Source organism: Anomaloglossus baeobatrachus, chromosome 5 (genome assembly GCF_048569485.1).
Source record: "Anomaloglossus baeobatrachus isolate aAnoBae1 chromosome 5, aAnoBae1.hap1, whole genome shotgun sequence".
In the NCBI taxonomy this organism is placed as follows: Eukaryota; Metazoa; Chordata; class Amphibia; order Anura; family Aromobatidae; genus Anomaloglossus; species Anomaloglossus baeobatrachus.
In genome coordinates, this window is record NC_134357.1 from 39,541,107 (window position 1) to 39,568,787 (window position 27,681).

General features: G+C 51.2%; 1 protein-coding gene across 1 annotated transcript in view; it reads right to left on the minus strand.

Annotated features, from left to right (window-relative positions):
- Positions 1–252: 252 nt before the first annotated feature.
- COX15 (cytochrome c oxidase assembly factor COX15) overlaps positions 253–27,681 on the minus strand; it is a 37,725-nt gene continuing 10,296 nt past the window's right edge. The window contains exons 7-10 of the mRNA XM_075348422.1: positions 27,357–27,438; positions 7,721–7,875; positions 2,643–2,756; positions 253–556 (exon numbers count right to left, since the gene is read on the minus strand). Coding sequence (XP_075204537.1) covers positions 425–556; positions 2,643–2,756; positions 7,721–7,875; positions 27,357–27,438 — 483 coding nt within the window. The 3' untranslated portion in view covers positions 253–424. The remainder of the gene's footprint in view (positions 557–2,642; positions 2,757–7,720; positions 7,876–27,356; positions 27,439–27,681) is intronic.

The window sequence follows — 27,681 nt, forward strand, 5'->3', positions numbered from 1 at the left end:
ATGCGTGGATGTCAGCCTCCTTCGCACAAAGCATAAAAACTGAGGAGCCCGTGATGCACGGGAGGGTGTATAGGCAGAGGGGAGGGGTTTACACTTTTAAGTGTAATACTTTGTGTGGCCTCCGGAGGCAGTAGCTATACACCCAATTGTCTGGGTCTCCCAATGGAGCGACAAAGAAATGCTATAAAACGTTATTTAGCAAAGACCATGATCTTATATTTAAAGAAAAATTCAATAGAAATAAAGCGCCACATTTTAGAAAGAACAGGTTTAATATACGTAAAAGAAAATGATTTATGGACCAGATCAGAAAAAAAATACAGAAAATGAAGAATCTTTCCGTAGTTAAATAGTCTATTTCAAAAATGTTTTCATGATTCCAAATTAAAAAAAAAAAAAAAATAATGTCTTCATGTCTCGGTCGTTACTTTGGAACTCGCCTAAGTTCATTCATGAGCCAGATGGCCATACTGAGGAGAGCGAGCGAGCCGGACTGGTGGGTGGCAGCTAAAGGTGTAGGGACGTACAAGAGCAGAGTGCTGATGCCCAATGTGACCTGAGAAAGAAGAAGAACAAACATTAGAAGGTCGGACGGGTGTTCTGGAAAGGTCACTCCTGAAATTATTACCCCCTTTGTATACAGTGTGTCCACCCATATCCTATATCCTGTCCAGCGCCATTAACTTGAGAGCGGCGGCAGCTGTAGGCATAGAAGTGGTGTCTAGGTATAGTAAAGTAGCAATGCGCTATGCAATGAAACCACCTATAGCGCCACCTGGTGGAAAACAACGGAGTTAGCATTTTTATCTCAAAAACGGAACGAGAGAGAAAAAAAGTGAATTACAAAGTTGTAGGGCATCATCAATTCAATACGAATCGACACCTTGCATACAGAAATGCTATGATTAGAACGTGTAACACTCACAAGGCTGCGGACGTGAAGCGATACCTCATGGAGACCTTCCTAAAAGTCATTGGGTATGGTGGCTGTGTGGAGTGGCCTCCATGCTCACCTGAGCTGACCCCATTGGACTTCTTTCTGTGAGGTCACATCAAGCAGCAGGTGTATGCGACCCCTCCACCAACATTGCAGGACCTACGACGACGTATCACAGATGCTTGTGCAAACGTGTCACCTACCATATTGCACAACGTGCAGCAAGATACAGTATGCTGTGCAGAGGCCAGATGTGCATTGCAGCTGACGGGGGCCACTGTGAGCATCAAAGTTACATGAGCGCCATATGCGTGACAAGCATTCAATGTTTTGGGGGGTCATGGGTTTCACATCATAGCATTTCTGTATGCAAGGTGTCGATTCGTATTGAATTGATGATGCCCTACAATTTTTTTATTCACTTTTTTTTTCCCCTATCTCGTTCCGTTTTCGAAATAAAAATGCTAATTTCGTTGTTTTCCACCAGGTGGCGCTATAGGTGGTTTCATTGCGTAGCACATGGATACTTTACTATACCTAGACACCACTTCTATGCCTATAGCTGCCGCCGTTATCAAGCTAATGGCGGTGGACAGGATATGGGTGGACACACTGTATGTAGGTTACACATCGATTGTATGAAGCAGGCTCAGGAGTGGAGAAGGCACCAGAAGCAGCAGATGCCAGCTGTCTTGTACAGCCAGTGTCTGCCTGTAACAGAAGCGACCAGAGCTAGTTACAATCACTCCTGTGTGTCCTTAAATGCCATTTTCAATTTATGAGAAGAGCATTAAAGGAGAATAACCCGCCCAGGTGTCCTTATGGCCTCCCATTGTTCTTCACCATTTCACCACACTTTTTCCCCCCATTTTTTTTTTTTTTAATAGGGAACCTGCCACTAGGTATTTCCCCTTATGATCTGTGGACACCAGCAGTGAGCTCTTATATACAGCATTCTAGAATACTGTATATAAGAGCCCAGGCCGCTCTCTAGAACGTAAAAAAATCACCTTTATTATACTCACCTAGGTGGCGGTCCAGTCCGATTTGTGTCGCAGCTCTAGGTCCGGCGCCTCCTCTATCTTGGGTGATCACCGTCCTCCTGCCCAACCCTGTGTGCATGATGCATCCTGCGTCATTCACACAGAGGCCACCATTGTGCTCTTGCACATGTGCACTTTGCTCTGCCCATTTGAAGGCAGATCAAAGTACTGTAGCGCGCATGCGTGGGCTGTCTTTCACCTTTCCTCGCACTTTACAGTACTATGCTCTGCTCTCAGCAGGACAGAGACGCGCGCATGCGCTGGAGCCCAATGGAGGCCGCTGTGTGAATGATGCAGGACGCGTCCTGCACACGGGGCTGGGGACGAGGACGGCGATTGTAAGAAGATAGGAGGCACTAGACAGAGAACAGCGACACACATTGGACTGGACCGCCACCTAGGTGAGTATTAGAAAGGTCTTTTTCACATTATACACAGCGGCCTGGGCTCTTATATACAGAGTTCTATATATATATACACACACACACGCATATATATATATATATATACACACACACACATATATATATACATATATGTTATTTTTTTTATTAACCCAAAAACAGGAGGACTAAACATCTATACATTATGTCAAATCTGTGCTTTTCTGGAAACGCCTGACACTAGTTCACAGCAGGAGTATCCGCAGGGTCGTACGCTACCTGTAAATAGGCCACAGCAATGAGCGAGTTCACAGCGAGTCTTGCTCTTCGGGGCAGAGGAATCTTCCGGGAATAGTAATATAAGCCAGTGATGGCCGCTACTGAGCTGATCCCCTATAAAAACAAGGTACAAACAATTGCAAAAACTCAAACAAAAAGCAAAAAAATTGACAAATGAAATAAATTAATAAAAAAGCAGCATTTGTTTGTAAACATTAGAGATGAGCTAATTGATTCATAGGACCTTGGTCAGTGTCCTGTCTCCTAGTTGCCGGCATCCACAGCTACTCCACTGATTAGCCGGCTAGGCTAGCTACTCAAAAAATGGAGCAGGGACGCCAGCGGCCATGGATTACTGATCGATCACTGGACTGGGTCCTACAAATGCATTTGCTCATATCTAATAGGCAAACAAATGCCTCTCTCTGTGCCCGTCCCCATGATAGGTGCCTTTGTGCGCTGCGGCATGTTATTCCATCATTGCAGCTATACTCTTAACCCCTTCACGACCTTTGACGGATCTAGCCGTCATGGTGCCCTGGTACTTAAAGACCCATGACGGATACATCCGTCATGGCGGAATCGCGGCACCAGAGCACCGGGCACCACGATCGGTTTTAAAAAACTGTAGATTCGGGAAGGAGAGGACTTGTACCTGACCTCAGGAGGGGTGGTGTCTCCTTCCTGGACCTACAGAGGCTGTGATTGGCTGACGAACGCCGCTCAGCCAATCACAGCCAGTGTTATGTTTCAGCCATTGAAAATTGCTGAAGCATTGAAATCCAGCTCTGTCAGTGCAGCTGCAGCACTGGCCATTGGCTGGAGCTCAGTGAGCTTTACTGTACCTGCCCCCAGCTCTGATTGGAGAGATCGGCCTTGTGACCGATTTCTCCAAGCAGTACCGTGCATCTGGGATCGGGTGAGCTCGCTGTAGCAGATCGCTCTCCTTAGCTTCTCCCTCCGTGGAATCTGAGGAGAGCGATCCCTGCGGGCGCCCATCTGTGAGTCACAGCCCCCGATCCACCGCTGCCCTGCTCCATGTGCTTCGCCCCTGCTCTCCCGCTGCGCTCCTGCACGTGACGCCGCTACTTTTCCGCTTCGCCCCTGTATGTTACGCCGCTACTCAGCAGTAAGAGAGCAGCGGCGTCAGATGCAGGGGGTGGCGCAGCGGGAGGAGAGCAGCGGCGTCAGATGCATGGGGGCATCTGACGCCGCTGCTCTCCTCACGCTGCGCCCCCCCCGCATCAGACGCTGCTGCTTTCTTTCTGCTGCCTGCTTGTATCTGCCGCTGCACTCTCCCCATCAGCCGCTCCACCGCCCCTGCATCTGCCACTGCACTCTCCCCACCAGCCGCTCCACCGCCCCTGCATCAGCCGCTCCACCGCCCCTGCATCAGCCGCCGCACTCTCCCCATCAGCCACTGCACTCTCCCCATCAGCCGCCGCACTCTCCCCATCAGCCACTGCACTCTCCCCATCAGCCACTGCACTCCCCCCATCAGCCGCTCCACCGCCCCTGCATCAGCCGCCGCACTCTCCCCATCAGCCACTGCATTCTCCCCATCAGCCGCTCCACCGCCCCTGCATCAGCCGCCGCACTCTCCCCATCAGCCACTGCACTCTCCCCATCAGCCACTCCACCGCCCCTGCATCTGCCGCCGCACTCTCCCCATCTGCCGCCGCACTCTCCCCATCTGCCGCCGCACTCTCCCCATCTGCCGCCGCACTCTCCCCATCTGCCGCCGCACTCTCCCCATCTGCCGCCGCACTCTCCCCATCTGCCACTCAACCGCCCCTGCATCTGCCGCCGCACTCTCCCCATCAGTCGCCGCACTCTCCCCATCTGCCGCCGCACTCTCCCCATCTGCCGCCGCACTCTCCCCATCTGCCGCCGCACTCTCCCCATCTGCCGCTGCGCCCCTGCATCTGCCGCTGCGCCCCTGCATCTGCCACCTCACTCCCCCATCAGCCTCTGCGCCCCTGCATCTGAACCTCACTCTCCCATCAGCCTCTGCGCCCCTGCATCTGACACCTCACTCCCCCATCAGCCTCTGCGCCCCTGCATCTGACACCTCACTCCCCCATCAGCCTCTGCGCCCCTGCATCTGACACCTCACTCCCCGAATAGCCTCTGCCCCCTCCCTGATCTGCTGCCTGCTCTCTCCCATCCCCTTAATCCTCTGCCCCCTTCCTCCCTCCCGGATCTGCTGCAATCCTGCTGCCTAGATCCATTCTGTAAGGTAGCTATCCCCAATCTCACCTCCCACTCCCCTCGCCCCCCCCCCCTTCCTCCGCCGCGCCTGCATCCGTTGTGCCCTCACCCATCCTCCGCCGCTCCTCCATCCACCACGCCCTCTCCCATCCATCCGCCGCGCCCTCTCCCATCCTCCGCCGCACCCCCTCTCCCATCCTCCGCTGCTCCTGCATCCGTTGCGCCCTCTTCTATCCTCCATCCATCTTTTTTCCATCCCACCTAGTCCCCCCCTTTTTGCAGCACATCCGTGCGTTCGTCCTAATTTTTTTTATGTAAACTAAGAAATAAATACAAATAAACTTAGTTTAGGGCCAGTAAAATTATACTGTAGTAATCGTCAACTACAGTATTTTTTACTGAATATTGTAAGGGTCAGCCCAGTGCCACACATGAGAACGATGCACAAGTCTCACACCGCATCATCCGGCATGGTCGCTCTCTTCCAGACAGGAGGGTGCGGCTGTGCCGCGTGATGCGTTGCGAGATTTGTGCATTGCTCTCACGTGTGGCACTTGCCTTAGTGTCAGTTGCAGGCGCTCATTATTTTATATTATATATATATATATATATATATATATATATATATATATATTTATATATATATATATTTATTTATTTTTTTTATTATTTTTTTACTGACGTCTGTATTTTTTATTTTGCCAAACTAATATTTCTTTGTATGGGGGGGTCTAGTTTCAAACATGGGGTCACATGTGGGGGGATCTCCAAACGCAACATGGTGCGACTTACGATTCCAGCTAATTTTCCATTTAAAAAGTCAAATGACGCTCCTTCCCTCTGGAGCTCTGCCGTGCGCCCAAACAGTGGTTTTCTGCCACATATGAGGTATCAGCATACTCAGAACAAATTGCCCAACAAATTTTGCGGTCCATTTTATCCTGATACCCCTGTAAAAATTAAAAAATTGAGCCTAAAATAACATTTTTGTGGAAAAAAAAAGTACTTTTTTGTTTTTATGCCTCAATGTATGAAGCACCTGAGGGTTCAAAGTGCTCATTACCCATGTAGATTTATGCCATGGGGGTCTAGTTTCCAAAATGAGGTCACTTGTGGGGGAGCTCAATTGTTTAGGCACCTCAGGGGGTCTCCATACGCAACATGGCGTACGCTAATAATTCCAACCAATTTTGCTGTGAAATAGCGCTCCTTCTCTTCTGAGCCCCGCCGTGTGCCCAGACAATTACTTTCCACCACATATGAGGTATCTGTGTACTCAGGAGAAATTGCACAATACATTTTATGGTGCATTTTTTCCTGATACCCTTTTGGAAAAAAAAGCTACCTGGTTGAAATAACAATTTCATGGTAAAAAAAAAAATATATATATTTTCACGGCTGAACATTCTAAACTTTTGTGAAGCCTCCAGGGGTTCAAAGTGTTCAGTAAACATCTAGATAAATTCAATGAGGGGTCTAGTTTCCAAAATGGGGTCACTTGTGGGGGAGCTCCATTGTTTAGGCACCTCAGGGGGTCTCCAAACACAACATGGCATCCACTAACGATTCCAGACAATTTTGCGTTTGAAAAGTCAAATGGCGCTCCTTGCCTTCCGAGCCCTACTGTGCGCCCAAACATTTGATTTCCACCACATATGAGGTATCTGTGTACTCAGGAGAAAATGCACAATACATTTTATGTTGCAATTTTTCCTGATACCCTTGTGAAAAAAAAAGCTACCTGGTTGAAGTAACAATTTCGTGGTAATTTTTTTTTTTTTTTTTACTTTCACAGCTCAAAGTTATTAACTTTTGTGAAGCCCCTAGTGGTTCAAAGTGCTCAATAAACATCTAGATAAATTCCATGAGGGGTCTAGTTTCCAAAATGGGGTCACTTGTGGGGGAGCTCCATTGTTTAGGCACCGCAGGGGGTCTCCAAACGCATCATCGCGTCTGCTAATTATTCCAGACAATTTTGCTTTCAAAAATTCAAATGATGCTCCTTCTCTTCCGAGCCTTGCCGTGCACCCAAACAGTTGATTTCCCCCACATATGAGATATCGGTGTACTCAGGAGAAATTGCACAATTAATTTTATGGTGCATTTTTCCTGATACCCTTGTGAAAATGTAGGGGTTTGTTCACATAGGCACGGGGTATTGGGCAGTGTTCACTCTGGCAACATGTTTAGTTCAATAAGGCAAGGTTTATTAGCTCCTTAAACCCCAGGGGGACTATAAAACAAAATGGTCATGCTCCGGCACAGAGGTACATACAGCAGGACAGTACAGTACATACAGAAGGGTAATACTCCAGCAGATACACGTCCACCCACACACACCGATCAGTATGAGATTTCTCCAGCCCTCACACTCTGTAGACTGTCCACCATTAAATGATCCATTTCTTCTCTAGGACCAAAGACTGCTCCGCTCCTCAGCTGACCCCCCGATCACTCCGTTCACAGAGAGACCCTGGCTTGTCTCTCCCAGCTTCAGCTTACACACTCCCCTCTGCTACATCCAGCAGACAGACTCACCAGCCGCACACTCAACCCATTTTGTGGTTCTTTAGCTAACCACTGCAGGGGCACTCGTAATCAAGACCTGCTGAGCTAGGATTAACCCTGCTCTTCCCAGCTATGCTATACTTGGTATCATGCCAGTCAGGTATGGGGCAAGATACTATTACACAGTATGTAGTCTGCAAAAAAAGATTTAGTATAATCTGCAATTTATTATCTCATTTCCTGGCTGACTCTGGGGTTATGAGTCCTGTGGGCGATCCACATCAATAACTGAGCTTTCCTGTGGTGAGTGCGCATATGGATAGATTCAAGTACTCACACCGATAATATACACAACTTACCAGGATGCGGTGATCGAACTGCACTGTTGTTGGATTTTCAAAAACGTTTCTCAATGTTGGAGAGAAAGCCAGAAGATCATCCGGGATCCAGCGCTCCCCCATCTTCGGAAAAGAATTGTAAACGAGACCGGCGTCCAGTCCGGCCACAAAGGCTCCTGTGGTCACAGACAGAACATATCCATGTATTGCTTATTACCCATGATGATCTCTACTGATCCTATATAATATGGTTTTCTCTGCTCTCCATAAAACTTTAGATACTTTCTCCCCTTTCCACTGCAGATCTGTGCACAACCACCTACACCTCTATCTCAGAGAATGGAGGGGTAGAGGAAAGACAGCCGTCAGGAGCGGGGGCAGAATTATTTTTACACAGCACTCAGCTAGATAAAGGACTTCAGATAAGAAAAGAAAAAAAAAAAGAGAATTTTGTTTACTTACCGTAAATTCTTTTTCTTATAGTTCCGTATTGGGAGACCCAGACCATGGGTGTTTAGCTTCTGCCTCCGGAGGACACACAAAGTACTACACTTAAAAGTGTAGCTCCTCCCTCTGAGCTTATACACCCCCTGGTAGCCAGTCCTAGCCAGTTTAGTGCAAAAGCTGAAGGAGAATAGCCACCCACAGACTCTGTCCACGACAACAGCCGGTGATAACACCCGGAACAAGAAAATTGCCAACAGGCAACAGGGAGGGTGCTGGGTCTCCCAATACGGAACTAGAGAGAGGGGAGCCAGCACGATCTGAAAATGGCATGCATCATATAAAAAGTGCAAATTCACAGATTTATTCCAACTGTACTGTAATATAAATGAGATTTTTAGCAAATAATTGATCAATTCTTTGAGCCACCCCTGCCAACGTCACAGCAAATCTCAATAGGGGGGTCCTACTCTATATTCTGTATTTCATGTGCCATGCGGCCTCCTAGATAAAGTTAAAAGCAGAACCATAATGGAGCACACATACCTGTAACCTGTATATATAACCGCTTCTATGTTGCAAAAGAGGCAATTGTGGATAGAGGCCAGCCCAGGTCCCAGCATGTGGAGGAAGCTCTACACATACCAGGACTATATCAGAACTGACCCTCCCAGTGCCAGACAGCAACCATTGATAAAGGCGGACCAGATCCAAGTATGGTGCTTAATTAGCAATGCCTGTGGAAAGGGTGAGGCAACTGAATGTGTACAGCTACCAACAGGAGGAATATATTGCAAACCAAGATCAGGCGTGCATAGCATGGTGGTGACCAGCCACCAGACATTTGTAGCATAACTACAACCAACCAGAGAGAGAGGGGAGCCAGCATGATCTGAAAATGGCATGCATCATATAAAAAGTGCAAATTCACAGATTTATTCCAACTGTACTGTAATATAAATGAGATTTTTAGCAAATAATTGATCAATTCTTTGAGCCACCCCTGCCAACGTCACGGCAAATCTCAATAGGGGGGTCCTACTCTATATTCTGTATTTCATGTGCCATGCGGCCTCCTAGATAAAGTTAAAAGCAGAACCATAATGGAGCACACATACCTGTAACCTGTATATATAACCGCTTCTATGTTGCAAAAGAGGCAATTGTGGATAGAGGCCAGCCCAGGTCCCAGCATGTGGAGGAAGCTCTACACATACCAGGACTATATCAGAACTGACCCTCCCAGTGGCAGACAGCAACCATTGATAAAGGCGGACCAGATCCAAGTATGGTGCTTAATTAGCAATGCCTGTGGAAAGGGTGAGGCAACTGAATGTCTACAGCTACCAACAGGAGGAATATATTGCAAACCAAGATCAGGCGTGCATAGCATGGTGGTGACCAGCCACCAGACATTTGTAGCATAACTACAACCAAACAGAGAGAGAGGGGAGCCAGCACGATCTGAAAATGGCATGCATCATATAAAAAGTGCAAATTCACAGATTTATTCCAACTGTACTGTAATATAAATGAGATTTTTAGCAAATAATTGATCAATTCTTTGAGCCACCCCTGCCAACGTCACGGCAAATCTCAATAGGGGGGTCCTACTCTATATTCTGTATTTCATGTGCCATGCGGCCTCCTAGATAAAGTTAAAAGCAGAACCATAATGGAGCACACATACCTGTAACCTGTATATATAACCGCTTCTATGTTGCAAAAGAGGCAATTGTGGATAGAGACCAGCCCAGGTCCCAGCATGTGGAGGAAGCTCTACACATACCAGGACTATATCAGAACTGACCCTCCCAGTGCCAGAGAGCAACCATTGATAAAGGCGGACCAGATCCAAGTATGGTGCTTAATTAGCAATGCCTGTGGAAAGGGTGAGGCAACTGAATGTGTACAGCTACCAACAGGAGGAATATATTGCAAACCAAGATCAGGCGTGCATAGCATGGTGGTGACCAGCCACCAGACATTTGTAGCATAACTACAACCAAACAGAGAGAGAGGGGAGCCAGCACGATCTGAAAGAAGGGAATTTTGTTTACTTACCGTAAATTCCTTTTCTTCTAGCTCCAATTGGGAGACCCAGACAGTGGGTGTATAGCTACTGCCTCTGGAGGCCGCACAAAGAACTACACTTAAAAGTGTAAGGCCCCTCCCCTTCTGGCTATACACCCTCCCGTAGGAGTACAGATTCCTCAGTTTTAGTACCAAAGCAAGAAGGAGGAAAGCCAATAACAGTTTCAAAAACAAATTCAATCCGATAACTAGATCGGAGAACTTAAGAAACAACGTGAACAACATGTGCACCCGAAAAAACGAAACCCTAAAAACAGATAGGGCGGGTGCTGGGTCTCCCAATTGGAGCTAGAAGAAAAGGAATTTACGGTAAGTAAACAAAATTCCCTTCTTCTTTTTCGCTCCTAATTGGGAGACCCAGACAGTGGGACGTCCAAAAGCAGTCCCTGGGTGGGTAAAAAGATACCACATGAACGGGCTGTCATACAGCCTCTTCCTACAGGTGGGCCACCGCCGCCTGAAGGACCTGTCTACCTAGGCTGGCGTCTGCCGAAGCGTAGGTATGCACTTGATAGTGTTTGGTAAACGTGTGCAGACTCGACCAGGTAGCCGCCTGGCACACTTGCTGAGCCGTAGCCTGACCGTGGAATTGTCCGACTGAATCCGAATCTGCTTGCCTTCCAGCCATTGTTGGAAGGCTCGCAGGGCAAGATAGATTGCTCTGATTTCCAGAACATTGATCTGCAAGGTGGACTCTTCCTGAGTCCACGTCCCCTGAGCCCTGTGGTGGAGAAACACCGCTCCCCACCCTGATAGGCTCGCATCTGTCGTGACCACTGCCCAGGACGGGGGAAGGAACGACTTTCCCTGTGACAATGAGTTGGGGAGAAGCCACCAACGTAGAGAGTCCTTGGCAGTCTGAGAGAGGGAGACAGTCCTGTCGAGGGACGTCGATTTCCCATCCCATTGGCGCAGAATGTCCCATTGGAGAGGGCGCAGATGAAACTGCGCGAACGGGACTGCCTCCATTGCTGCTACCATCTTTCCTAGGAAATGCATGAGGCGCCTCAGTGAGTGCGACTGGCTCTGAAGGAGAGATTGCACTCCAGTCCGTAGCGAGCACTGCTTGTCCAGTGGAAGCCTCACTATCGCTGATAGAGTATGAAACTCCATGCCAAGATAAGTCAGAGATTGGGTCGGGGTTAGATGAGACTTTGGAAAGTTGATAATCCACCCGAAAGTCTGGAGAGTGTCTAGCGCCACCTTCAGACTGTGTTGGCATGCTTCTTGAGAGGATGCCTTTATAAGCAGGTCGTCTAGGTACGGGATGACCGAGTGACCCTGCGAGTGCAGAACAGCTACTACTGCTGCCATGACTTTGGTGAAGACCCGGGGGGCTGTTGCCAGACCGAAGGGTAACGCTACGAACTGTAGGTGCTCGTCGTGTATGACGAAACGTAGGAAACGCTGATGCTCTGGTGCAATCGGCACGTGGAGATACGCATCTTTGATGTCTATTGATGCTAGAAAATCTCCCTGAGACATTGAGGCTATGACGGAGCGTAGGGATTCCATCCGGAACCTCCTGACTTTTACGTGTCTGTTGAGCAACTTCAGATCCAGGACGGGACGATACGATCCGTCCTTTTTTGGGACCACAAACAGATTGGAGTAAAAACCGTGACCCTGTTCCTGAAGAGGGACGGAGGTCACCACTCCTTCCGCCTTTAGAGCGGCCACCGCCTGCAACAGAGCATCGGCTCGGTCTGGTGGTGGAGAAGTTCTGAAGAAACGAGTTGGCGGACGAGAACCGAACTCTATCCTGTACCCGTGAGATAGAATATCTCTCACCCAACGGTCTTTGACATTTGCTAGCCAAATGTCGCCAAAGTGGGACAGCCTCCCACCGACCGCGGGTGTGGGCATCGGAGACCGCAAGTCAGGAGGACGTCGTTTTGGCAACGGTTCCTCCGGCTGGTCTTTTTGGGCGTGACTGAGACCTCCAAGAATTTGAACGTCTCTGGTCCTTTTGAGTCTTTTTTGACGAGGCGAATTGGGACCTGCCCTGTCCTCGAAAGGACCGATAACCAGACTGACCCCTCCTCTGTTGGGGCTTGTTTTGTCTGTGTTGCGGTAAGGAAGAGTCCTTACCCTTGGAGTGTTTGATGATTTCATCCAAACGCTCTCCAAACAATCGGTCACGAGAAAAAGGCAAATTGGTTAAGCACTTCTTGGAATGAGAATCTGCTTTCCAATGTCTCAACCACAGAGCCCTACGCAAAACAACTGAGTTGCCTTGTCTGGGTCTCCCCGGCTCCCCTCTGCAGCTCAGCGTGTCAGCAAGAATGGCTGCCGGCTTCTGTGGAGAGGGGCGGTCCGTGGGAGTTCCCAAACAAAAGTGCGGGAACAGTGTCCCCTCTGTGCTGACTGTGAGGGCTGGAGTATGTAAAAACGACTCCAGCCCTCAGCGCTGATGCACTGGCCAGCGTCCCGCCCCTCTCCTGACTGGCAGGTCTGTGGGCGGGAACGAACGAAAGCAGGCCGCAAAAGCCGGGGACTCGAGTTATCAGCGCGGCCGCCGCTGAAGTCCCCGGCGCACCGCAAGTGCCAGCCGCGCCGCTGTTCGAGCGGCCGGCGCGACCGAGTTCTAGACGTGGGCAGCGTCCCGCCCCTCTCCTGACTGGCAGGTCTGGGGGCGGGAACGAAAGGAAGCAGGCCGCAAAAGCCGGGGACTGTAGTTATCAGCGCGGCCGCCGTAAAAGCGCAGGCCGCGCTGAAGTCCCCGGCGCACTACAAGTGCCAGCCGCGCCGCAGTCCCAGCGGCCGGCGCAGCCTATTCCCATAAATGTGCCTGCTTCAGCAAAGCTGAATGAGGCCATGGCACAGGCGCCGCAGCGCTGATGTCCCCCGGCGCACTACAACACCCAGCATGCTGCGGTGTGAGCGCCAAATGCACGGGGACACAGAGTACCTTGAGGAAGCAGGGCCATGTCCCTGATGTACTCCGCTCCATCCAGCATCTTCTCCAGGGGCTGTAGATGGAGCACGGTCTCTGTGCCTGGAGACCGGTAAATCCCACTTCACCCAGAGCCCTGTAAAAAGGGATGGGGAAGGAATCAGCATGTGGGCTCCTGCCGCCGTACCCGCAATGGGTACCTCAACCTTACAAACACCTCCGACATAAGTGGGGTGAGAAGGGAGCATGCTGGGAGTCTGTATAGACCCTCTTTTCTTCCATCCGACATAGTCAGCAGCTGCTGCTGACTAAAAACAATGGAGCTATGCGTGCGTGTCTGACCTCCTTGCGCACAAAGCTAAAACTGAGGAATCTGTACTCCTACGGGAGGGTGTATAGCCAGAAGGGGAGGGGCCTTACACTTTTAAGTGTAGTTCTTTGTGCGGCCTCCAGAGGCAGTAGCTATACACCCACTGTCTGGGTCTCCCAATTAGGAGCGAAAAAGAAATGGCATGCATCATATAAAAAGTGCAAATTCACAGATTTATTCCAACTGTACTGTAATATAAATGAGATTTTTAGCAAATAATTGATCAATTCTTTGAGCCACCCCTGCCAACGTCACGGCAAATCTCAATAGGGGGGTCCTACTCTATATTCTGTATTTCATGTGCCATGCGGCCTCCTAGATAAAGTTAAAAGCAGAACCATAATGGAGCACACATACCTGTAACCTGTATATATAACCGCTTCTATGTTGCAAAAGAGGCAATTGTGGATAGAGGCCAGCCCAGGTCCCAGCATGTGGAGGAAGCTCTACACATACCAGGACTATATCAGAACTGACCCTCCCAGTGCCAGACAGCAACCATTGATAAAAGGCGGACCAGATCCAAGTATGGTGCTTAATTAGCAATGCCTGTGGAAAGGGTGAGGCAACTGAATGTGTACAGCTACCAACAGGAGGAATATATTGCAAACCAAGATCAGGCGTGCATAGCATGGTGGTGACCAGCCACCAGACATTTGTAGCATAACTACAACCAAACAGAGAGAGAGGGGAGCCAGCACGATCTGAAAATGGCATGCATCATATAAAAAGTGCAAATTCACAGATTTATTCCAACTATAAGAAAAAGAATTTACGGTAAGTAACAAAATTCTCTTTTTCTTTATCGTTCCTTTGGGAGACCCAGACCATGGGACGTTCCAAAGCTGTCCCTGGGTGGGAATAAACAGAAAAAACTAAGAAGTAGGCGGAGCCTAACTTCACAAGTGGGCGACAGCCGCCTGAAGGATGCGTCTGCCCAAGCTCGCATCTGCCGAAGCATGAGCAAGCACTTGGTAGTGCTTCGAAAAGGTATGCAGGCTAGTCCAAGTGGCAGCCTGACAGACTTGTTGAGCCGTAGCCTGGTGCCTAAAAGCCCAAGAGGCACCGACAGCTCTGGTCGAGTGTGCTTTGATCCCCGGCGGGGGAGGCACCTGAGTACTCTGGTAGGCGTCCGAAATGGTCGATCTAATCCAACGGGCCAAGGTCGGCTTAGGAGCAGAGAGACCCTTGCGCCGCCCTGTGGTTAGCACAAAAAGAGAGGTGCACCGCCTAAGCGCAGCGGTGCGAGACACATAGATCCGGAGAGCACGCACCAGATCAGGAGTATGCAGCGCTTTCTCAAAGCGATGAACAGGGGCCGGACAGAAGGAAGGCAAGGAAATATCCTGGTTAAGGTGGAAGGGAGAGACCACCTTAGGAAGAAAGTCTGGGGTCGGACGGAGAACTACCTTGTCTTGGTGAAAAAACAAAAAAGGTGACTCCGAGGAGAGCGCAGCCAAATCAGAGACTCTCCTGAGAGAAGTTATGGCAACTAGAAAGGCCACCTTTTGAGAAAGACGATACAAAGAAACCTCCCTAAGGGGCTCAAAAGGGGGTTTCTGCAATACCGTGAGGACCAAGTTAAAGGTCCCAGGGATCCAAGGGCCGCCGATAAGGCGGAATGATGTGAGACGCACCTTGCATGAAAGTGCGGACCTGAGCCAGCCGGGCGAGACGCCGCTGGAACAGCACTGATAGAGCTGAGACTTGTCCCTTGAGAGAGTTGAGGGACAGTCCTAGCTGCAGACCGGACTGTAAAAAAGACAGAAGGGTCGGCAACGAGAATGGCCAAGGAGAATGGCCGGAAGAGCGACACCAGGACAGGAAAATTTTCCAAGTCCTGTGATAGATCTTGACGGAGGAAGACTTACGGGCCCGAGTCATAGTGGAGATGACTTCAGGAGGAATACCAGAAGCCGTCAAAATCCAGGACTCAAGAGCCACGCCGTCAATTTGAGTGCCGCAGAATTCGGGCGGAAAAACGGACCTTGCGAGAGCAGGTCTGGACAGTCCGGAAGATGCCACGGCATCTCCACGGACAGATGGAGCAGGTCTGGGTACAAAGCTCGCCTGGGCCAGTCCGGTGCAATGAGGATGACTCGACGGCCCTCCATTCTGATCTTGCGCAGGACTCTGGGCAAGAGGGCTAGAGGGGGAAACACGTAGGACAGACGAAACTGGGACCAGTCTTGAACCAGAGCGTCCGCGGCGAAGGCCTGAGGATCGTGGGAGCGAGCCACGTAAACCGGAACCTTGTTATTGTGATGGGATGCCATTAGGTCCACGTCCGGAGTGCCCCACTTGCGGCAGATTGACTGAAACACTGCCGGGTGCAGGGACCACTCGCCACCGTCCACGGATTGACGGCTGAGATAATCTGCCTCCCAGTTTTCTACGCCAGGGATGTGGACTGCGGATATGGTGGACTTGGGAGTCCTCCGCCCATTGAAGAATGCGTTGGACCTCCAACATTGCCAGGCGGCTGCGTGTCCCGCCTTGGTGATTGATGTAGGCAACCGCTGTCGCGTTGTCTCACTGGACTCGAATGTGCCTGCCCGCCAACAGGTGGTGAAAGGCTAGGAGAGCTAGAAGCACAGCTCTGGTTTCCAGCACATTGATTGAAAGGGCTGACTCGGACGGAGTCCAAGTGCCCTGCGCTCTGTGGTGGAGATGTACCGCTCCCCAGCCGGATAGGCTGGCATCCGTGGTGAGAATCACCCAGGACGGAGTCAGGAAGGAGCGCCCTTGGGACAGGGAGAGGGGGCGAAGCCACCACTGAAGAGAGCTCCTGGTCCGTGGCGACAGAGCCACTAACCTCTGTAAGGAGGAAGGCCGCTTGTCCCAACAGCGGAGAATATCCAGCTGCAGAGGACGCAGATGGAACTGGGCAAAGGGAACCGCCTCCAAGGAGGCCACCATTTGACCCAGCACCTGCATCAGACGCCTGAGGGTATAACGGCGGGGCCTCAGGAGAGAGCGCACCGCCAACCGGAGTGACAGCTGTTTGTCTAAGGGCAACTTCACAAGTGCCGGCAAAGTCTCGAACTGCATCCCTAGGTACGTGAGACTCTGGGTTGGAGTCAGAGTGGATTTGGGAAGATTGACAATCCACCCGAATTGGGCTAGGGTGGCGAGAGTGAGCGAAACACTCCGCTGACAGTCTGAGCTGGATGTACCCTTGACCAGAAGGTCGTCCAGATAAGGAAGCACTGCTAACCCCTGGAGGTGCAGGACCGCAATCACTGCCGCCATGACCTTGGTGAATACCCGAGGGGCCGTGGCTAACCCGAAGGGGAGAGCCACGAATTGGAAATGATCCTCTCCTATCGCAAAACGTAACCAACGCTGATGTGACACTGCGATTGGCACATGTAGATAGGCATCTCTGATGTCGATGGATGCCAGGAACTCCCCTTGGGTCATAGAGGCAATAACTGATCGCAGAGACTCCATGCGAAAATGCCGCACCCGGACATGCTTGTTGAGAAGCTTGAGATCCAGGATGGGCCGGAAGGTACCGTCCTTTTTTGGAACTAGGAAGAGATTTGAGTAAAAACCTCTGAACCGTTCCTGAGCAGGAAGTGGGACAATCACTCCGTTTGCCTGCAAGGATGCCACGGCCTGTGAGAAGGCGGCGGCCTTGGAGCAGGGGGGAGTTGAGAGAAAAAATCTGTTTGGAGGGCTGGAAGAGAATTCTATCCTGTAGCTGTGAGATATGATGTCTCTCACCCACTGATCGGAGACTTGCTTTAACCAAGCGTCGCCAAAGTGGGAGAGCCTGCCACCGACTGAGGACGTGGCTGGAGCGGGCAGATAGTCATGAGGAAGCTGCTTTAGTGGCAGAACCTCCTGCGGTCTTCTGCGGACGCGCTTTTGGGCGCCAGTTGGATTTCTGATCCTTGGCTGAGTTAGCGGACGAGGCGGAAGGCTTAGAGGATGACCAGTTGGAAGAACGAAAGGAACGAAACCTCGATTGATTCCTACCCTGGGCGGGTTTCCTGGTCTTGGTTTGTGGCATGGAAGTACTCTTCCCGCCAGTAGCTTCTTTAATGATTTCATCCAGCTGTTCACCGAACAGCCGGGAACCAGCAAAAGGGAGCCCAGCAAGAAACTTCTTGGACGAAGCATCTGCCTTCCACTCTCGAAGCCACAAAATCCTGCGGATAACGAGGGAATTAGCTGAAGCCACCGCAGTGCGGTGAGCAGCCTCTAGCATGGCAGACATGGCATAGGATGAAAAAGCTGAAGCCTGAGCAGTTAAGGCAACCATCTCAGGCATAGATTCCTTGGTGAGGGAATGCATCTCCTCTAGAGAAGCAGAGATGGCTTTGAGAGCCCACACTGCTGCAAAAGTCGGGGAAAACGCGGCCCCCGCAGCTTCATACACAGATTTGGCCAGAAGGTCAATCTGACGGTCAGTGGAATCCTTAAGTGAGGTGCCGTCAGCCACCGACACAACGGTCTGGGCTGATAGCCTAGACACCGAAGGGTCTACCTTTGGGGAGTGAGACCACTCCTTGACCACCTCAGGTGGAAATGGAAACCGGTCATCAGAACCACGCTTTGGAAAGCGTTTGTCAGGGCAGGCCCTGGGTTTGGTCACAGCGGTCTGAAAACTGGAGTGGTTAAAGAACACACTCTTCACTCTCTTAGGTGAGGTAAACTGATGTTTTTCTGCCAAAGAGAGTTGCTCCTCTGACACTGGCGGATTGAGATCCAGCACAGAATTAATAGAAGCAATCAAATCACTAAGATCTAAGTCACCCTCAGAAAAATCGATGGAATACATAGCCTCCGAGCCCCCAGTGAGGGCATCCTCCTCATCTTGAGAGTCAGCTCTTGAGACAGAGCCGTGGGATGGGGAGGGAGAGGAAACCCTGCGCCTTCTCTTAGAAGGACGGGGTCTGGGATCAGATGATGAATCTTCCGTGAGCTCCGATGGAAGGAAGTCAGAGGATAGGAGTCCTCCGTCAAGAGTATTAGAGGCACCCTGTGAGGGGGGCTGATGCATATTTATCAAAGTCCTGGACAAAAGCCCCATGGACTCCGCAAGTGACTGGGATATGGACCTAGAAAAGGACTCTACCCAGGCCGGGGGTTCAATCACAGGTGCAGCAGCAGCCTGAGAGACCACTGGGGGTGAGACTCCAGGCTGTGGCACCGCCAAGTTAGAGCAACCATCACAGTGTGGATAAATGCTCGGCTCAGGCAGCAGGAGCTTACATGCAGTGCATGCAGAATAAAGCTTTCTTTTTCGCTCCTAATTGGGAGACCCAGACAGTGGGTGTATAGCTACTGCCTCTGGAGGCCGCACAAAGAACTACACTTAAAAGTGTAAGGCCCCTCCCCTTCTGGCTATACACCCTCCCGTAGGAGTACGGATTCCTCAGTTTTAGCTTTGTGCGCAAGGAGGTCAGACACGCACGCATAGCTCCATTGTTTTTAGTCAGCAGCAGCTGCTGACTATGTCGGATGGAAGAAAAGAGGACACATACAGTGTCCCCAGCATGCTCCCTTCTCACCCCACTTATGTCGGAGGTGTTTGTAAGGTTGAGGTACCCATTGCGGGTACGGCGGCAGGAGCCCACATGCTGATTCCTTCCCCATCCCTTTTTACAGGGCTCTGGGTGAAGTGGGATTTACCGGTCTCCAGGCACTGAGACCGGGCTCCATCTACAGCCCCTGGAGAAGATGCTGGATGGAGCGGAGTACGTCAGGGACATGGCCCTGCTTCCTTAAGGTACTCTGTGTCCCCGTGCATTTGGCGCTCACACCGCAGCATGCTGGGTGTTGTAGTGCGCCGGGGGACGTCAGCGCTGCGGCGCCTGTGCCATGGCCTCATTCAGCTTAGCTGAAGCAGGCACACTTATGGGATCGGCCGCGCCGGCCGCTGGGGCTGCGGCACGGCTGGCACTTGTAGTGCGCCGGGGACTTCAGCGCGGCCTGCGCTTTTACGGCGGCCGCGCTGATAACTACAGTCCCCGGCTTTTTGCGGCCTGTTTCCGTTCGTTCCCGCCCCCGGACCTGCCAGTCAGGAGAGGGGCGGGACGCTGCCCACGTCTAGGACTCGGTCGCGCCGGCCGCTGGAATAGCGGCGCGGCTGGCACTTGTAGTGCGCCGGGGACTTCAGCGCGGCCCGCGCTTTTACGGCGGCCGCGCTGATAACTCGAGTCCCCGGCTTTTGCGGCCTGCTTCGTTCGTTCCCGCCCCCAGACCTGCCAGTCAGGAGAGGGGCGGGACGCTGGCCAGTGCATCAGCGCTGAGGGCTGGAGTCGTTTTTACATACTCCAGCCCTCACAGTCAGCACAGAGGGGACACTGTTCCCGCACTTTTGTTTGGGAACTCCCACGGACCGCCCCTCTCCACACAAGCCGGCAGCCATTCTTGCCAGACACGCTGCGCTGCAGAGGGGAGCCGGGGAGACCCAGACAAGGCATTCTGCAGCCTCTACCCGCTGTTCAGCGGGCGGTAAGCAGCCCTCAGGGCTCACCCCCTCTTGTGCTCGTAGTATTCTTAGTATTTTGTTGCTACAAATACTTTGTACTGCATAGCGCTGGTCGCCCTTTTGGCTATAGACTCTCTCACATGCAGAGAGCCAGCAGCATGTCGCCCGTAAAACGCAAGGGTGCCAAAGCACAGACATTATATGCTTCCTGCACCGCATGTGGGACTTTTCTACCGGCAGGCTCCACGGACCCCCATTGTGTGCAGTGCTCGGCCCCTGCGGCGCTTGCACAGTCGGGATCTCTGCTGGACGTGTCCCAGGGTGTACCACCTGTGAATGCTGTCCAGGTGACAGGAACTGAGTTTGCAGCTTTTGCTGACAGAATGTCTCTCACTATGTCACAAATTCTTGACACATTGCGAGCTAGGCCTGTACTTCAGACCTCGGACACTGTGCAATCATTGCCCCCTGGTCCCCCTCAGCTCCTAGCTCCGGGACGGGCATCTACACCTCAGGGTGAAGACTCTGACTCGGACGATGGCCCCGGGCAGCCTAAGCGGGCTCGTTATGACGGGCCTTCACATTCATCTCAATGGTCTGGATCCCAGCGGGATGAATCTATGGGTGATGAGGCGGACGTAACTGATCAGGATTCTGATCCTGGGACCGCTCTCAATCTAGATACACCAGATGGTGACGCCATAGTTAATGATCTTATATTTAACATCAATAAGATGTTGAATATTTCCCCACCAGCTCCTCCTGTAGAGGAGTCAGCTTCGCAGCACGAGAGAATCCATTTCAGATACCCTAAGCGTACATTAAGCACTTTTCTGGACCACGCTGACTTCAGAGACGCAATCCAGAAACCCCACGCTTATCCTGAAAGGCGTTTTCCTAAACGACTTAAAGATACACGCTATCCTTTTCCCCCTGAGGTGGTCAAGGGTTGGACCCAGTGTCCAAAAGTGGATCCTCCAATTTCCAGGCTTGCAGCTAGATCCTTGGTTGCTGTTGAAGATGGAGCGGCACTTAAAGATGCCACTGACAGGCAGATGGAGCTCTGGCTGAAATCCATCTATGAAGCGATTGGAGCGTCATTAGCGCCTTCTTTTGCGGCCGTATGGGCACTCCAAGCTATCACGGCCGGGCTTGCGCGAGTCGACTCAGTCACACGTGCATTTGCCCCGCAGGTAGCACCATTGACCTCGCAAATGGCGGCATTCGCGTCGTACGCGATTAATGCTGTTCTGGACGCTACAAGCCGCACGGCAGTGGCGTCAGCCAACTCAGTTGTTTTGCGTAGGGCTCTGTGGTTGAGACATTGGAAAGCAGATTCTCATTCCAAGAAGTGCTTAACCAATTTGCCTTTTTCTCGTGACCGATTGTTTGGAGAGCGTTTGGATGAAATCATCAAACACTCCAAGGGTAAGGACTCTTCCTTACCGCAACACAGACAAAACAAGCCCCAACAGAGGAGGGGTCAGTCTGGTTATCGGTCCTTTCGAGGACAGGGCAGGTCCCAATTCGCCTCGTCAAAAAAGACTCAAAAGGACCAGAGACGTTCAAATCCTTGGAGGTCTCAGTCACGCCCAAAAAGACCAGCCGGAGGAACCGTTGCCAAAACGACGTCCTCCTGACTTGCGGTCTCCGATACCCACGCCCGCGGTCGGTGGGAGGCTGTCCCACTTTGGCGACATTTGGCTAGCAAGCGTCAAAGACCGTTGGGTGAGAGATATTCTATCTCACGGGTACAGGATAGAGTTCAGTTCTCGTCCGCCAACTCGTTTCTTCCGAACTTCTCCACCACCAGACCGAGCCGATGCTCTGTGGCAGGCGGTGGCCGCTCTAAAGGCGGAAGGAGTGGTGACCTCCGTCCCTCTTCAGGAACAGGGTCACGGTTTTTACTCCAATCTGTTTGTGGTCCCAAAAAAGGACGGATCGTATCGTCCCGTCCTGGATCTGAAGTTGCTCAACAGACACGTAAAAGTCAGGAGGTTCCGGATGGAATCCCTACGCTCCGTCATAGCCTCAATGTCTCAGGGAGATTTTCTAGCATCAATAGACATCAAAGATGCGTATCTCCACGTGCCGATTGCACCAGAGCATCAGCGTTTCCTACGTTTCGTCATACACGACGAGCACCTACAGTTCGTAGCGTTACCCTTCGGTCTGGCAACAGCCCCCCGGGTCTTCACCAAAGTCATGGCAGCAGTAGTTGCTGTTCTGCACTCGCAGGGTCACTCGGTCATCCCGTATCTAGACGACCTGCTTATAAAGGCATCCTCTCAGGAAGCATGCCAACACAGTCTGGAGGTGGCGCTAGACACTCTCCAGACTTTCGGGTGGATTATCAACTTTCCAAAGTCTCATCTAACCCCGACCCAATCTCTGTCTTATCTTGGCATGGAGTTTCATACTCTATCAGCGATAGTGAGGCTTCCACTGGACAAGCAGTGCTCGCTACGGACTGGAGTGCAATCTCTCCTTCAGAGCCAGTCGCACTCACTGAGGCGCCTCATGCATTTCCTAGGAAAGATGGTAGCAGCAATGGAGGCAGTCCCGTTCGCGCAGTTTCATCTGCGCCCTCTCCAATGGGACATTCTGCGCCAATGGGATGGGAGATCGATGTCCCTCGACAGGACGGTCTCCCTCTCTCAGACTGCCAAGGACTCTCTACGTTGGTGGCTTCTCCCCAACTCATTGTCACAGGGAAAGTCGTTCCTTCCCCCGTCCTGGGCAGTGGTCACGACAGATGCGAGCCTATCAGGGTGGGGAGCGGTGTTTCTCCACCACAGGGCTCAGGGGACGTGGACTCAGGAAGAGTCCACCTTGCAGATCAATGTTCTGGAAATCAGAGCAATCTATCTTGCTCTGCGAGCCTTCCAACAATGGCTGGAAGGCAAGCAGATTCGGATTCAGTCGGACAACTCCACAGCGGTGGCGTACATCAACCACCAAGGGGGAACACGCAGTCGCCAAGCTTTTCAAGAAGTCCAGCGGATTTTGACGTGGGTGGAAAGCAGAGCGTCCACCATATCTGCAGTTCACATCCCAGGCGTGGAAAACTGGGAAGCGGACTTTCTCAGTCGCCAGGGCATGGACGCAGGAGAATGGTCCCTTCACCCGGACGTGTTTCAACAGATCTGTTGCCGCTGGGGGTCGCCGGACGTCGATCTGATGGCGTCACGGCACAACAACAAGGTCCCAGTTTTCATGGCACGGTCTCACGATCACCGAGCGCTGGCGGCAGACGCATTGGTTCAGGATTGGTCGCAATTCCGACTCCCCTATGTGTTCCCACCTCTAGCATTGTTACCCAGAGTTCTCCGGAAAATCAAGTCCGACTGCCAGCGAGCCATACTCGTCGCTCCAAATTGGCCAAGAAGGTCGTGGTACCCGGATCTGTGGCATCTCACGGTAGGCCAGCCGTGGGCATTACCAGACCGTCCAGATCTGCTGTCTCAAGGGCCGTTTTTCCATCAGAATTCTGCGGCCCTGAACCTGACTGTGTGGCCATTGAGTCCTGGATCCTAGCGGCCTCAGGTTTATCTCAGGGAGTTGTTGCCACAATGAGACAGGCTAGAAAACCATCCTCAGCTAAGATCTATCACAGAACGTGGAAGATATTCTTAGCGTGGTGCTTGGCTCAAGGGTTTTCTCCCTGGCCATTTGCATTGCCAATTTTTCTTTCCTTCCTGCAGTCTGGGTTGGAAAAAGGTTTGTCCCTTAGCTCGCTTAAGGGTCAAGTCTCCGCGTTATCCGTATTCTTTCAGAAGCGCTTGGCACAGCTTTCTAAAGTACGCACGTTTCTCCAAGGAGTTTGTCATATCGTTCCTCCTTACAGACGGCCATTGGAACCCTGGGATCTGAACAAGGTTCTCCTTGCTCTTCAAAAGCCGCCTTTCGAGCCCTTGAAAGAGGTTCCCCTTTCTCGGCTTTCACAAAAGGTAGTTTTTCTTGTAGCGGTCACATCTCTTCGAAGAGTGTCCGAGCTGGCGGCGTTATCTTGCAAATCTCCCTTCCTGGTGTTTCACCAAGACAAGGTAGTACTGCGTCCAATTCCAGAGTTTTCTCCCAAGGTGGTTTCTTCCTTTCATCTCAATCAGGATATCACTTTGCCATCTTTGTGTCCGCATCCAGTTCACCAATTTGAAAAGGGTTTACATCTGTTGGACCTGGTGAGAGCACTCAGGATTTACATTTCTCGCACGGCGCCTCTACGCCGTTCGGATGCGCTCTTTGTCCTAGTCGCTGGTCAGCATAAGGGATCGCAAGCTTCCAAATCCACCCTGGCGCGGTGGATCAAGGAACCAATTCTTCACACATACCGTTCTGCTGGGCTTCAGATTCCATCTGGACTGAAGGCCCATTCTACCAGAGCCGTTGGTGCGTCCTGGGCGTTGAGGCATCAGGCTACGGCTCAGCAAGTGTGCCAGGCGGCTACCTGGTCGAGTCTGCACACGTTTACCAAACACTATCAAGTGCATACCTACGCTTCGGCAGACGCCAGCCTAGGTAGACGGGTCCTTCAGGCGGCGGTGGCCCACCTGTAGGAAGAGGCTGTATGACAGCCCGTTCATGTGGTATCTTTTTACCCACCCAGGGACTGCTTTTGGACGTCCCACTGTCTGGGTCTCCCAATTAGGAGCGAAAAAGAAGAAGGGAATTTTGTTTACTTACCGTAAATTCCTTTTCTTCTAGCTCCAATTGGGAGACCCAGCACCCGCCCTATTTGTTTTTAGGGTTTCGTTTTTTTCGGGTGCACATGTTGTTCACGTTGTTTCTTAAGTTCTCCGATCTAGTTATCGGATTGAATTTGTTTTTGAAACTGTTATTGGCTTTCCTCCTTCTTGCTTTGGTACTAAAACTGAGGAATCCGTACTCCTACGGGAGGGTGTATAGCCAGAAGGGGAGGGGCCTTACACTTTTAAGTGTAGTTCTTTGTGCGGCCTCCAGAGGCAGTAGCTATACACCCACTGTCTGGGTCTCCCAATTGGAGCTAGAAGAAAAGGAATTTACGGTAAGTAAACAAAATTCCCTTCTTGGAGCCTTGCTCCTTGTGTGAGACATGCTGCTGGAGTGGGGGCTTTGCAGAGAATGAACCCCAGGGAGAATATACAGAGGTCCACAACCGGAGACCGGCTGTGGCTTACCAGACCGCTGAGCGCGGTGTTGTGTGCCCTCCAGATCCCGAAGCCCGGTCCCCCAGTCGCAGCACCTCAGCAGAGATGCAGAATGCAGGATGTCAAAGAGCAGAGTGAACTCTGCCTGAGAAGAGGGCGTTCCTATAAAAGAGCGGGAACTGGAGGGCTATAGAGACCTGCAGGGATGGAGGGACGCCCCAGCAGTGGGGAGTGTCCCTCCCCTGTGTAGAACGGCCGCCGGGAGGAGCCGAACCTGTCCCTCTGCATGAGTGACATGCGAGGGCAGGAAAATGAAACTAGGCCTCCGGCGAAGCCAGGGCCTAAATTTAAGCGGCGAGGCCGACAAGCAGGCACCATCGGCGCGGTTCTCAGGCAAAAGCTAGAGAACCCGCCGGAAAAGTTAATACAATCACATACAGCATACTCTCCCCTTACAATAAAGAATCGGGACCCCCAACATAAACGTCTCAGGTACTTAGCTGCTGAGACGCAGGGCCATGTCCCTGGGGATGAGTGCTCCGGTCCAACAGAATCCTCAAGGGGCTGTGGATGGAGACCGGACTCCTGCCAGGCATGGAGACCGTGCTGGCTCCCACTTCAAGCCAGAGCCCAGAAGGGATGGTGAAGGAGCGCGGCATGTAAGGCTGCAGCCTTGTAAATCAACCTTAACAACACCGCCGACACAGTGGGGTGAGAAGGGACATGCCGGGAGTCCAGACATGGACCCGCTTTTCCTCAAACTCTTTCCAAAAGTCAAACAAATCAGATGAGAATGCATGTGTGGATGTATGCCTCCTGACACAAAGCAATAAACTGGCTAGGACTGGCTACCAGGGGGTGTATAAGCTCAGAGGGAGGAGCTACACTTTTAAGTGTAGTACTTTGTGTGTCCTCCGGAGGCAGAAGCTAAACAACCATGGTCTGGGTCTCCCAAAGGAACGATAAAGAAAATAAGGTGTACATAACCTGTAAAGGGAACCTGTCACCAGACTTGGCGACTATCAGCTGCGGCCACCACTAGTGGGCTCTTATATACAACATTATGATATTCTGTATATAAGAGCCCAGGCCGCTGTGTAGAGCGTAAAAATCACTTTATAATACTCACCTAAGTGGCGATGCGGACAGGTCGGATGGGTGTCCCCGTTCTCTGGTGCCTCCGCTTTCGGCCATCTTTGTCCTCCTTCTTCTGAAGCCTGGGTGCATGACGCATCCTACGTCATCCACACTCGCTGATCCTGTGCAGGCGCACTACAGTACTTTGATCTGCCCTGCTCAGGACCTGAATGCCGGCGAGTGTGTATGACGTAGGATGCGTCATGCACCCAGGCTTCAGAAGAAGGATGACAAAGATGGCCGAAAGAGGAGGTGCTGTACCCGGAGACGCCCATATGACCCATCGCCACTGCAGCAACCGTTTAAGTGTTTTTTACGTTCTACACAGTGGCCTGGGCCCTTATATACAATATGTTAACAGAGAAAAGTAGAGAGGGGTGATATGCCGCGCCAAAAGATCACTTGTAATGTCAGATTAACATGTCTTTATTATTGGCATAGGTCTACGCGTTTCAGGAGCTCTGCTCCCTTCTTCAGGACCGACAAGCATCAAAGAAACATCAAATTTGTCGGTCCTGAAGAAGGGAGCAGAGCTCCTGAAACGCGTAGACCTATGCCAATAATAAAGACATGTTAATCTGACATTACAAGTGATCTTTTGGCGCAGCATATCACCCCTCTCTACTTTTCTCTGTTATCTGCCGTCGGGGGGCTGCAGCCTGGATCACATTTTTACATGCTATTTTTACATGCTAGTAAAGGAGTTGTGACTTACACAACTATATCTGGTGAGTATTACTCCCCTCCCCTCATATTATTGGGGTAATACCCTATCTGCGCTTCTATTTCCACAGCTCTATTTATATACAGTATGTTAGAATGCTGTATATAAGAGACCACTGGTGGTGGCCGGAGCGTATAGGCCCGAAATCTGGTGACAGGTTCCCTTTAATATTGCATAATCTATTGACAAAGAAAACGTTTTCCTATTCCTGAATGTGAAGACCAGTCATCAAGATTTATAGGTGTCTGTGAATAGGGTCGAGACCTGTCAATCAAACCGAATCCAGGGAGAGAGATGCGTTGATATCCGACACAAGGAAGCCAGTCCCCGAATTATGCTGCCCATGGTTGGAGGCAAGAATCACCAGACAAGTTCCCTTTAAATAAATGACAACTTGTTACACACTTTATATGACACGTACCTGAAAGCGCCGTAAGGAAGACGAGGCCGGCCGTCCAGTGTGTGAGCTTCCTCAGCTTCAGCAGCTGACTGGTTTCAATGAACTGTGTAAGGAAAAAGTATATATAATATATATTTATGTTGTAACAAAATAACTGGATAATCAGAATCTCTTAAATTTAAAGGGAACCTATCAAGGGCAATAAGCACCCAGGACCACGGTCAGTTCCGGTGTATATTGCTAATCCCTGCCTAACTGTCCCTGTATACACTAGCATAGATAAAGAGATCTCTAAACATCTTCTGGCGTATGTTAATGAGCGAGGGCACTAGTCCCCTGGGCTTTA